The 12980-nt window shown below is 37.6% G+C and overlaps 1 protein-coding gene across 3 annotated transcripts in view; it reads right to left on the reverse strand.

Annotated features, from left to right (window-relative positions):
• Positions 1-12980, reverse strand: part of cacna2d3a (calcium channel, voltage-dependent, alpha 2/delta subunit 3a) — a 241835-nt gene that overhangs the window by 77188 nt on the left and 151667 nt on the right. The window contains exons 14-17 of one of the 3 annotated variants that reach the window (XM_072682137.1): positions 12406-12423; positions 6546-6617; positions 6117-6194; positions 4120-4194 (exon numbers count right to left, since the gene is read on the reverse strand). In XM_072682137.1, the coding sequence (XP_072538238.1) occupies positions 4120-4194; positions 6117-6194; positions 6546-6617; positions 12406-12423 (243 nt within the window). Of the gene's footprint in view, positions 1-4119; positions 4195-6116; positions 6198-6545; positions 6618-12405; positions 12424-12980 lie in introns of all 3 variants that reach the window. The other 2 variants (XM_072682136.1, XM_072682138.1) reach the window with 2 other exon arrangements.

Raw genomic sequence — 12980 nt, forward strand, 5'->3', positions numbered from 1 at the left:
TAACTTCATCATCACTACTAGGAACTTCATCATTATTTGGAACAGGGACTTATGAGTGGATTTAGTGGCTTGGTCTGGAGTTTTTCTGGTGCTAAGTGTGATGTTGAGTGTCTTCTAAATGACACTCAACATCTGAGACAGCTGAGAATATGTTTGAGAAGCAGAGAGGGCCCTCTAGCAGATGTAAGTGGTACTGCAGGAGAGCAAAAGGTACAGTGTTTGCATATCACAAATGTGTTCCATCACTATGATAAATTATTACATTACGGCTCTTTAAAGTGTGTGTGTGTGTTGTAGAGCAAAACTCCTAATTGGGGGAGGCGGAAAAAAAAAACAACCTGAAAGAATTTCCATACTGTACAAGTCAAGTATTCTCTGCATTTCTATACAAGATAAGTCTGTACTGTACAAGTAGTTTTGTTTTCTGCAATTTATATACTATATAAGTACTTGTCTAATTTTCTATACTGTACTGTAGGATTGTAACCTGTACAAGTAGTTTTCTATACAATACATTTTCACTACATATTTGTACTGTACTGTAGAAGTAGTGCTTTCTCTATATTTGTACTGTAGAAGTGTTGTTTTTTTCAACTTCTGTACTGTACAATATGTTTCCTATATTTCTGTACCATACAAGTAATTTTCTTTATATTCCTGTACTGTAAAAGTAGTTTTCTGTATCATACAAGTCGTTTTTTTTAGCACTCTACAAGAAGCACATTTTTGCACTCTTCTGTACTTCTGTATCCCTGTTTACTAAGAAGGTTTACAGTAGGTGAAGTGGAAACATTTAAGTAGGGTGGAATCATGTTAAGAGAGTTGTGAGAGAACAGAGGACGTTCAAACCATTTCAAGTGGATTGAAGCATGAAGGTGAGTCCTTTATGTGTGGAGGTGTGTGAGTGAGTGTGCGTAAACGTAAGGTTTTGGGAAATGTGCTGAAGATGGAAGCTTTTCTCTCTTCTCTTCTCTTATCTCCTCCTTGCTGTCCACCTCTGCAAACCTGTTTTGTCCTGTTTTTTTTCCTCTTTTCTTCTTATTCTCCCCTCACTTTGGTGATCAGACTGTTCTCCTAACCTGAGACCACATGAGCAAGGACTGCTAATCAATAGCCATCAGCTGGATGCAGAAAGAACACTATCACACCTGAGGGGATCTATACGTCATAGTGGGAGAAAATACACTTTCTCTTTGTTCCTTGCTCTGTTCTGCTTTGTTTTAATTCTAGTGTAGCGCTCTTGCGCATGTGTGAATGAATGAGTGAGTGGGTAAGTAGGTGAGTGGGTGTGGTGTTTTTGTAAAGCAGGGTTGTGCATAAACTTTGAGCACACAGTACTGATGCTAGAAACATTGAAAGTAACAAATAATGTTGCAGCAATATAATAAAAGGTTTATAATACCACAAATCTTTTGTAAATGTTCATTTTAAACAATAAAAGGTTTTGTAATTTTGTAATGTTAACACCTGGTCACTTCATTTGTCTTGAGTATCAGGATCATATATAGAGGCCCAAAGTTATTGAATAATAACCCTTAGTTGAATAACAACCCTCAGGCAAGACAGGGTTGTACACATGGTAGTATAGAGTTTGGGTATTTTGGTCCCAACCACATTAACACTGTAGCTATTCATACTACCCATACATCACAGAAGCTTACAATACTTGAAAAAGCATTCCTTGGCACTGTTAAATCACTTGACTCTGCTATTGCCCTAGGATTGTTAAACGGTCTAATTCAGTGGTCAACAAACCTGCTCACTGCATTTTAATTTCAGCTTAACACTGAACCCCACCTCCATAAAACTATTGCATCTAATGTAATCACAGACTTTAGAATTGGTTAATATGCTGGAACTGTTGATCTGAAGAACAGTCACATGCAAAGACACCTTTGGGCAAAAGGCAAAATATTATTATTATTATTATTATTATTATTATAGCCCCAAACTGAACAAGTTTTGACCATTTTGTTTGAGTTTGCTTATTGTTCCCTTCCTTAAAGTGTATTGTGCCTTTTGTCTTTTTGCCAAAATTTAATTTAAACTGCTGTATAGTCAAACTACCTTATTACTATTCACTGCTACGGAACTAACTGGACTATGTAAAATGTAATTGCACCGTTTGCTAAATAATACTAAATCTATACAGAAAATATATTAAAAGGATTTCACCCCCATGTCTTCCTGATGCAGTTCAACCTAGGTCAGCTGCCCACCAAACCCCCTCTTATTGTGTCTTAACTGCTTTTCACTCAGCTTGATAATTACACTGCAATTAAACGCAGGCCTGCTGCATCTGTCTACAGCACTGCAATACACACCCTCTACACGTACACACATACAGCACAATACTTCCAATCACTGCCATTCACAAACAGGACCTTCAGCTGGGGCTGTTCATCTATATATTTGTGTTTGAATTCCGTCACATAAATGTCCCTTGGATTAATCTTCCAGCATTCCCAAATAATGTCATTACATATTAAAACACTTAGAACACTTGATCCATTGTATTTGAAACCCATATGAATGGTGTACTATGTATATGTATTATGTAACTATGCCAAAGCCCATGTCCTCACATTCTTACACATTCTTAAATGACTCATTTTGAACTCTAATCAGAGAAACCCCCTACAACTCTGGCCTACTTTTGTGATCTAACACTTCAGTTACAATTACAAAGTATTCACATTAGGTGGTGACACATACCAAACACTTTTATTTAGCAGCTAAATAAAAGTAAATAGGCTAATTAGATATGCCATGAATGAAGATGTAAATGCCAAAAGAATGCTAATGGTTTTATAAACTTGGCCAAAGTTTACAAAGTGGCTGCAGATGTTTAGGGATATTTGTACACTCACTGACCAAAAATCTAACGCACCAGGAAGGAGTTGTTGGAATATACTTGATTAGTGATTACAATATTAGAGTGATAGGATATGTTTTTCATGGAAAACTCTACAATTGAAAGGAGGCTTTACTGTGGCTTCCTGTGGCTCCTTGTAGCTGACCCTATAGACCCTGCACACTCATAGGTTTCCAAAGCTGGCAAATCCCATAAATGCTCAAACGGCAATAAATCTGGTGACCGGGCAGGCCAAGGAAGTGTTGTAGTCAGGCGGAGACATTCCTGGGAGACCCTTGCTATGTGTGGACGAGCATTATCCTGCTGAAAATTGTCAGTTGGAAGCACTGCCATAAGAGGCAACGCATGTGGCCACAGGATGCCTTGCACATATTTCTGAGCTGTATCATTACGAGGGTGACCAACTGTCATATGTGATGATTCCCCAGATCATCACAGAAGCATTTGGGCCAGTGTGTCGCTCTACAGCACAGCCCAGACAATTGACGGATCCTAAACAGAACCTGAATTCGTTGCTAAAGATGATCTTGATGTCTTGTTTTTGACACCACTGCAAATCAATGCGACAATGAGCTAGATCGGAAAGGCCTATGTGGTGGGCAGTTCGTGGAAACCGTCATCCTGCTTCTCTCAGTCCCGTGATGTGCCCCCTTTCAAAGTCTATCAACTGAGCAAAATGTCTGAGTGCATGTACCTTTACACTCTCTTTAAGCAAGATCCATGGTCTAATTAGACAACCCCTGTAATTATTTACATTTCTGAGACACAACTGCAAGTCGAAATACGACATTCCTATCTGGGTGCATTATTATTTTTGTCATTGAGTGTATTGACATAAATTGACATGGATATTTACTTTCAACAGTTGAAATAAAACCATGTAGTATTTGTTGGATTTACTGTTTAGCTAATGCTTTATTTGTTTGTGATGATTGCTGAAGAGTTACACAGAGAGAACATAAGTCTCACTGCACTTTTTAACTTCTATACATTTACTACTTCTAGCTCGCTGGTTATCTATATTTAGAAAGTGCACATCCTGCTAAGTGTAATGATACATAAATCATGTCTGTAAAATAAGCCTGGATTAGAGCAAAGCAGATCCAGTGGCTTATGGGAACTGCAGTTCCTATGCTTACAGGCCACTGTAGCCATCACATTAAAAGGTCCATGGGTATTGCTTTGGCCACTCGTACTATAGATACACATACATACACACACACACACAAAAACAATCTTATTACCAGAGGTCGCAGGTCCGGATGAGTCAAGATGTAGCCATTGTTGGTGATAGCAAATGCATAGCCATGGATGCCCAACTGTGAATGCACACACACAGCCAAACACACACCATAGACAGTGAACATAATCAAGGATATTAGAACATTCCACAATCAGCAACACAATTCATGGCCTTCGCTTTCTGTTCATCCCCTTTTTTTTATCATTTTAATATCAAAGCCCAATCAAGCTTCGTGCAATTTCCTGCTTCTTATGCTGGTCTACAGATCATCATTTACCACAGCTGCTTGTGTGGAGTGCCCACACAGACAGACAGACAGTGAGACAGACACACATGCAGGCGCGCGCAACAGTGCTCGTTTCTCTTGACACACTGCTGAATGGCTGAATTCAAATGCCAGGAGTATTTTAAAGCTAAACCTGCTAATTTTCTCTTCATGATATGTCCATAAATTAACTTCTCTCTTCCTGCTACGTAAAAAGGGATCAGTGCAAAACAGCCAAGGCTGTAATTACCCTGCCATTCTTTGTCTGAAGAGAAAAAGGTTAGAACAATCAGAGCAAGGAGAAGCAGAGGGTTTTTTTTTTTGTTTTTTTTTTTAAAAAAGGACCTCCGTGCTTAAAAGGGCTTCATATGTGCTAGACAACAATTAGTAAGGCTGTTCACAGAAGATCACTGTAGGCTTTGCCCTGTCCCGTGAATAAAGGGAAAGAAATGGCTTAAAACAGTGTATTAACACTTGTATTAAGGTTGGACTTCATTAATCATGACAGTTTACATATTACAAATGTACTATTAGTCTAATGTATAATATATTATTAGTCTAATGTATACAATTCCAATCAAAATGATTTACTAGCAAAATTTAAAAACTTTTCAGTAAACCTGAACACGAACAATTTCTCCAAATTCAACACAAACATCACTACTGCAATTTTAGAATTATTCTAACGTCTACTAAGCATCTTTAATACTTAGTAGAGCACTCTTTTTCTGATCCATCCAAGATGGATCCAGTCAAGCATCAGGAAATCCTTGGATAAAATGTCATGCCTCCTTTGAAGAAGCTGAATATTGGGTGTCATTGGAACTTCAACCAGGAGAATGATCCCAAGCATACCTCGAAGTCCACCAAGACTTGGTTTCAGAAGAAATCCTTAAGGATTCTGGAGTGGTCATCACAGTTGCCTGACTTGAACTCAACAGAAAATCTTTGCTGATATTTAAAGAAGGTGGTTGCAGCAAGCAAACCCAAGAAGCTGTCCGCAGAAGACTTTGTGAACATAAATTCAGAGGCTATACTGTGAGATGTAAATCGATGGCTAAAAGGTACTTGGAGGTTCTGGGCAAACATCTTGTGGACAGATGAGGCCAAAATTAATGGAGAGTGTAGAGATGAAAATGAACTGGCTAAGATCTAAATGGTGATGAGGATGTTATGGCCTGTCCTGTATGACTGCCATATATTCTGGGTCACTGATCTTTGATGATTTTTAAATGCATTTGTCCCAAACATTACGGAAGGCACATCATGTATACACAGACAATGTACTAACTTCTGTAATACTTACCATATTTAAATATACGTGTTAAAACAAACATTGGTCAAGTTAGTGTTTCAACAACCATATTGTAGGCCTGTCACAGTAATTACATTATTGTCTTATTGTACAGTATATGAACATGACCTTATTTTCGCTGACCTCAATATTTCCCATTGTGTTTACTTAGCAGAGCAGAGCCCTTAAACATGAATAAGCCAGTATGTTGACTTTACAAACAGTGGTTTCATTTTTTTAGATTTATGTAGGATATTTTAACTATTTCATATTTTAATTCCAGAATCAAAATATTCTTACTCATTACAATTGCAATGCTGTTTAAAATGATGTAGTTTCATTATGAGTTTGTCTTAAAATTACAATAATATCATCAGGGCCTTCTGCATTGTCTTACGCATCATTACAATGAACTTTAGTAATGTAACAATGACTGTACCTTGTACTTGGGTATGGTCTTCAAGAGCTCTTGAACAGGGACATCTGTGCCCACCACTCCAAGTAGAATGCCCTTGTTCTTCTGAAACAGGGAGCAGGAAATCAGACAGACAGCAGTTGTGCACTTACTGAAGTAATAAAATAAAAACGCCACCACCAAAATAGCTAACACAGTTGACAAAAAAAAAAAAAAAAAAATATATATATATATATATATATATATATATATATATATATATATATAGTACACAAAAAGACAATTTGCAAGAACACTAAACCTATTAATCAAGCTGAAAAGTCCCCCTACGAGTACAGGTAGTCTCATTTATTAACACTTTTGAAATGTTTTACAATACTACCAACTGCATCCAACTGAGCAAGTAGGTTAACTCAGAAAATACTTCAGTTACATAATACATTTAGTACTCACTGTCTCATTTTTTGTGCTGAAAACTGGCATGGCCACTGTGGTCATCAATACAGGGCCCTGGTTATCCTCCATCTGTCAAAGAGTGAGAGAAACAGGGCAGTTTGAGCAAAAGTTTGTCATCTGCTGGAGCAGAAGGTGTATGGGGCATGTATGAAGTTGGCAAACGTAAGAAAGTATGGAACGGTACTGGAACTGCCTCGTATTGTGTATAAAAATTTATACAGCCCTTTCATCTGACACTGAATACACTGATGTTTGTTCATTCATATGTTCATTTTCATAGTCCTTGCAGATCAGTGCTTAGGTTCACTTCTAAAGTCTTCCTTTAGAAGTTATTGTGAAACTAACTGGCCACTCTGACTCCAGACTGGATCAATGAAACCGCTAACGATGAGAAAATCACAGTGTAAAAAATGATATGACTATTTTTGAATGGGCTCTCGATTGGATCGCATATCATTGTGCTATCAGCACTGATTACAGAATATACATCAGTTACCTTTAATAGTGACAGTGATTATGTGACCGTGCCAGCATGGCTTGATAATGAAGCACTGAAATGGCTTAGTACACCTGATGTTTAATAAAATCCCATAAATGAGAACCATGAGGATGATGCACCGCAATTAAAATTCAATGGACCAAAAAAAAAAAAAAAAAAAAGCCAGAGCAATGATGATTGGGTGAGTGAGAATCGGGGGCTTCATATATACAGGCTCAGAATCGAATCAGGCTAAAGAGTCTGGGTAAACAGTGTGTGATGACTGACTCAAGCTGGGTATAGAAATTCGATAACTATGGAAGAAATGAGAGTCTTACAGTCACAAAGTAAAATAAAGGAATCAGTTCCATAACAAAAAAAAAGAATCTAAGAATGTTGGTTATACCATAATCATCTCACAAAACACATACATGTGACCATGAAAATAACATGATAAATACAGATCTTTAAGCAAGTAATAGCCATACTGCCTAAATGAAATCTCACTAATCACTTTTAGCCTTGCATAAAGGGGTTACTGATGTAAAGAGTACAAAAGAGAAGAGTATGCGAGTCTTAAAAAGCCACATACAATCTTAAAGCACTTTTTATCTGGGTGAGGATAAAGTACATGGAGCACACAGCTGCAGGGTCAAAGAGGGAAGAAGATCAGAGCTGAGCTCTGTCATACATAGCTACTGTACAGCGAGCAGGGGCAGGGACGTTGGACCTTTTTCCCACTGGACCATCAGCTGCCACCACGGAATGTGGGTCTCCATGACGGATGGAGCTCTGGTGACCGTGACAACCTTAGTCCCCATGGCGAAGCAGCTTAATAATGGCTGAGGCAAGAGGGTAAGGCAAGGGGGTATCCTCAGATGAATGCATACACGACACTGCACAGGAACTGTGGCTGCACAATAACCTGTCATCATTGTGATACTGGACTACTGTAATACTAATGTCGCAGAAGGCTGAAATATGTAAAACTAACTAATCACAGTGCATTTTTTGTCATGTACTTTGAGAATTACTACTTCCAAATGAGCATTTCTAGGTGATCTGAAGAATTAGGTGTTCGATTGTTTAATGATCTGTATTAAAAAAAGTTCAAAATATTCATATTCAAATACTCAAAGATTATGTTTGCTGCAAGCAATTAACCTCTTCTGACTAGTACTACCACCCTTTCAGCTAAAATAACACCTTTTTAAGTCTCTACAGTCCTTCCAGGTAGATTTACTCCAGGTTGTTCAGGTCGGTTGGATCACACATTTTCAAATAGTGCCACAGGTTCTCCACTGGACTGAGAACTGGACTTGGCCATTCCTGTAGATTCACCTCTTTGTTGTGCAACCACCCCTACATTTCTTTGGCCCTTTGCTCTCTTTTTCCACTTCTGCTGCTTCCTCCACCATCGTCACGTTCTACACCCACTCCGCTTTTTCTCACTCTCACATGAACTATCCAAAGTCGGTTTATCCTGGCTGGTGGAAAACAAAGCTAAATGAGCTGTAGGATGATGGATGGTAGCAGTGGGCTGTGGTCGGGATTCGGAGGCGCTGCGAAAGCTTAGAGGACGTTCTGCGCTCGCAGCCTCCACTCAAGGGGAACCACAACTGCACCAGCCATTAATCACCAGACTGAGCCAAACTCTTAACAACTCTTACTGCTTCTGATTTACAATCCTGCAGCAGATAGCAGCTGATTCCATGCAACAACGGTTTAGACACTGGTTGATTTCACAATCTCAAGCCAGATAGTGGCTGATTGTGAATGTTACTCGCCTGAAGGCCTGAAGAGGTGTAATGATGCCCTCAGCCAAACAATTCCATTCATGATACTGAGTTCGCAATTTTTTTTTTTTTTTTTTTTTTTAACGAAACTTGGGAAGTGGGAAAACTTGATTACTTTATCCATGTTGTTTTATAATCTACTAATGAGACTAGAACTGGGAGGAAAGAGAAGTGTGGCACATGACATAAATGTTGTGGAATGGGTTACTGATTGGTGCTGGTTCTTTGTAAACTTTAGTGTTTAGAAATGTAACCGCTTTAAAAATGATGCATTGTAGTATTTATATAAATCTGTAATGTAATTGTAATATATATGAAATTACAATGTTTTGGTGCACTGATATACCCATATCAGTCAGCAAAATCACAGTAAGAGCAGAATCACTGTAATAAACCATTTCTGCTAGGGAATTTTCTTGTTACAAAGTAACTAACTAATCATAAATAATCATGTCACGCAATTTAACCTCAAGTTCCTGATGTACTGCAAGGAAATCCTCCATCCAAAAAAAAAGCAAAACAAGGAGATCAAAATCAATATAAACTAAACAATCAAATCTAAACTGCTTTCAAATGTACAATGTTACTGTTCTCGAATACCAATGCATTGTGTCTATAAAACGGGTACAGGTCAACATCTTTCTTATATTTTTCTTTTGGCTTTTATTCTAACATAAGAACAACTGATATCATAAGTCAGACATCAAAACCCCAAATTAAATTAGAATAAAAAAAAGTCACAATCAAAAATGGGTCACATAAACTATTATTATTCAAACATACCCCATCACTTATCAGTTCTGAAATCACAGTTTATTCCTGTATCAGCCCAAATACAATTAGTGAAGCACTGAATATGAAATATATTCCAGATCACAGACCTAAAGATAATATTAACACATCTATTATCCTTATCTGGTAGCAATTGAAATGTAGTATGTTCTTTCCCCCTCAGGGAAAATTATGCTAATGTAAAATTAATTAAAACTGAGAAACTCACAACTGAAATCGACTTCGCTCATACTCACTGGAGCTATTTGTGTGACAGCAATTTGACTGTTTGTGAATTGTTCTGATGGAGCGATCATCAGCTCTCAGTGCTTAGTTAGTTAGCATTGCCACTTGTTATAGCCAGACATAGTCATGTGGAAAAAGGTAGGAGACCCAAAGAAAAAAAGTATATTGAGAGACTGAGATAATATATGTAAACAAATAAAACTGAATAAATGTCTTTTAAAAACTACTACTAAAATGTAGTTAATGTAAATGCAAGTTTCTAAGAAAACATTAGGACACCCCCACATATTTTATTATTTCTTAAAAAATGTTTTTCATAATTTCTAAAATCAGGTGCAGCACATTAGCTGCAGCTGGACATGGTTAGAGATGATATTTGAGAAACTTATTTAAACCTCAGCCATTTGGTTTGGTTTGCTCTTGATTGTTAAAGTGGGTGCTACTACCATGGAGAGATCCAACAAGCACGTCCTTGTCCTTTTTAATACAAGTTTAAAAACACTTCTTAATATATAAAGCCTGTATGATACATCTGAAATCGCTACAAAACATGCAAGAGTGTAAATAAATTAAGTAGGCTGACTGACTGACTGAACAAGAATGCTATATTAAAGAACAGACATTAGGTTTATCCATTTATTATTTAGACCATTTATTTTTTTATAGAGCAGAGTTAGAACAATTACACACTGTATGGACAGCAGGCTTGTGCTGATATAAACTTCACAATACTGACCTAATCCAAATCTGCATTTGTGTGTTTATCCTATTTCCCTCCAATTTAGTCATAGCAAAATTCTACCCACCAGCATCCATCACAGACAATTCCACGCTAGAAGGGTAAAAACAAAGCTTTTTGAGATCACTGGACAGCTCAGGTCGTTTGGAGGGGAAGCTAGCTGGCAATTTTTTTGTCAGCGAACAGATACTAGCACTGTCTAGCTCTGTGTTGAATTAGACACACATACACACTTCTAAAGATAATGCTATTATCTTTGTTTGTTTCACATGCTAATGATAATTTGTACCTAATCTGACTAACAGCGCAATTGGAATAGAATGCGTCCATGTCTGCGCTTCAGAATAGGCCAGTCCAATTGAGGCCATTCAGAATAAAATTGCTATCAGTTTAAATAATTGGATTAAAGAATCATTTAAATAGAAGAATAATGATCATGTATACACCTGGATCCGATTACATTCCCAATTTCCCCAGTTCTCCGTGTGTGCAAGGCAACAGCAACACTCATTATTACTGGAATAGGGACTCTTATGGTTCTTGTCCTCACTGGACACAGGAATACTCCATCCCTTCAAGCGACGAGGCACTGGTAAAGGAAGAAGACGGCAAATTCTGTGCCGCAAACAAGGGACTCTTACCATTACGGTATGTTCTGCAGGAGCAAGTTATGTAAGTTGCATAAAATGACACATGGCCACTGTGTCAAACGAGAAACCGACACACCAACTGAAAACTAGGTAACATACAGCTGCTTCTCTCACTGGACTCAAGTGTTGTCCATTTGACATGATACACTAAATTGTATTCTACACATGCATGTTATTTTGGATTGGATTACTTGTAGATTGAAAGTAAGTGGAGATTTTCATCAGGATGCTGAGTATACAAATAAACACCTTTTAGTTTTATTCTATAATCATAAACTGTGTCAACCCAAACTACATAGCAGTCATAGTCATAGCAGTCTTCATTAATTTCTGGATTTCAGAATTTTTTTTCGGGTTGAGTGGTAGAACCTGGGCAGCACATTTGGTATGAAAGAACTGTAACCTTGACTGTGGTACAAATGTTAAGACCAATATCACAGTAAAACTGTTGTACAAACCTTAAGTAAAGTTTGGGATCACTATGTGACAGCGTCATTGGAGACCGTAAAGGCAAAGTATCTAAAACGGGTGCAAACTTTTCAAGGGTGATGTTAATATTTGTAACTATTACATTCATTACAATGGGTAATTAATAACAGGTGGAAATCATTGTACAGTGGAATTTGAATATTAGTTTGTCTGTCAGTAGACAGTAAAACACATGTGAATTGGTAGCCAACATGGTTTTTCTTTCTTTTTTTTGCACACACGCACACCACGAAAAACGACATAAATAATCTATAGTCATTCACAACATAACAGACAGCAGTATCACACTTACGCATGTGAAGAACAAGATTATGTTCGTGGTTACATATGGTCATCGAAAATGCAGAAAAGAAATGTAGACATGCATACATTGTTAAAGAGAATGGTCTACACACACACACACAAACACACAAACACACAGTAATATAGCCATGAAAACAGTTAGGCAAGAGTTACGCAAACCACATATGAATATGGTCAATTGGACACCACAGCACAGAAAGCAAAGGTCAATCATGAAGGCATACATGTTTACTTTCACACTACACTGAGAGTTAATGTACATGTCCTCTTAAAACACGCTTCTGAAACACCATGGATGTGTCTGAGCTGTGATCTAGAACAGACGTGAATACAGTCAGCGAGATTACACTCACAACATGGCGACGGTTTTAGATTGTAACGTTACCTTTTGTGCCTGTGGAAGCTACGACAAAAGATTTGGACAAGAAAACATAGACAGAACATCAACAGTAAAAATGTATGTGGAGATTAAAAAAAATCTGACTGCAGTATTTTACTTAACCCTGTTAACACTCCAAAGCATATTACACACTAAGGTGTATTACTCAGTAATTACAGGGACTTCTGTATAAATTGGTAGGGATATTCTTTGGTAATAACACTTACAATAATAGTTAATAACACTTTTGGCCTGACGGCGTGCCATGTATGTACATGTACAGTGTATAATTGCTCAGGATGCATCAATATAGGAATTACAGGTCAACAGTGATATATGATGGTTTTTTGGACGTATTTGCCAATGCCAATATAAAGGGCTGGTGTATGGGGGGGTATCGGGAGGTGGGGGGGGCAGTTATTAGTAGATTCTAAGATAATTTCTTTTCACAGAGCCCAAAATAAAATCCAGACATATTACAATATTTAAGCAATAAATGCATAATTAAATATCAATCTGAAATACACCCCTTCTAATAAATGCATTCAGGTACTTTAAGTTGCACTTAAGTTGCACAGCTT

Source organism: Salminus brasiliensis, chromosome 6 (genome assembly GCF_030463535.1).
Source record: "Salminus brasiliensis chromosome 6, fSalBra1.hap2, whole genome shotgun sequence".
Classification (NCBI taxonomy): Eukaryota; Metazoa; Chordata; class Actinopteri; order Characiformes; family Bryconidae; genus Salminus; species Salminus brasiliensis.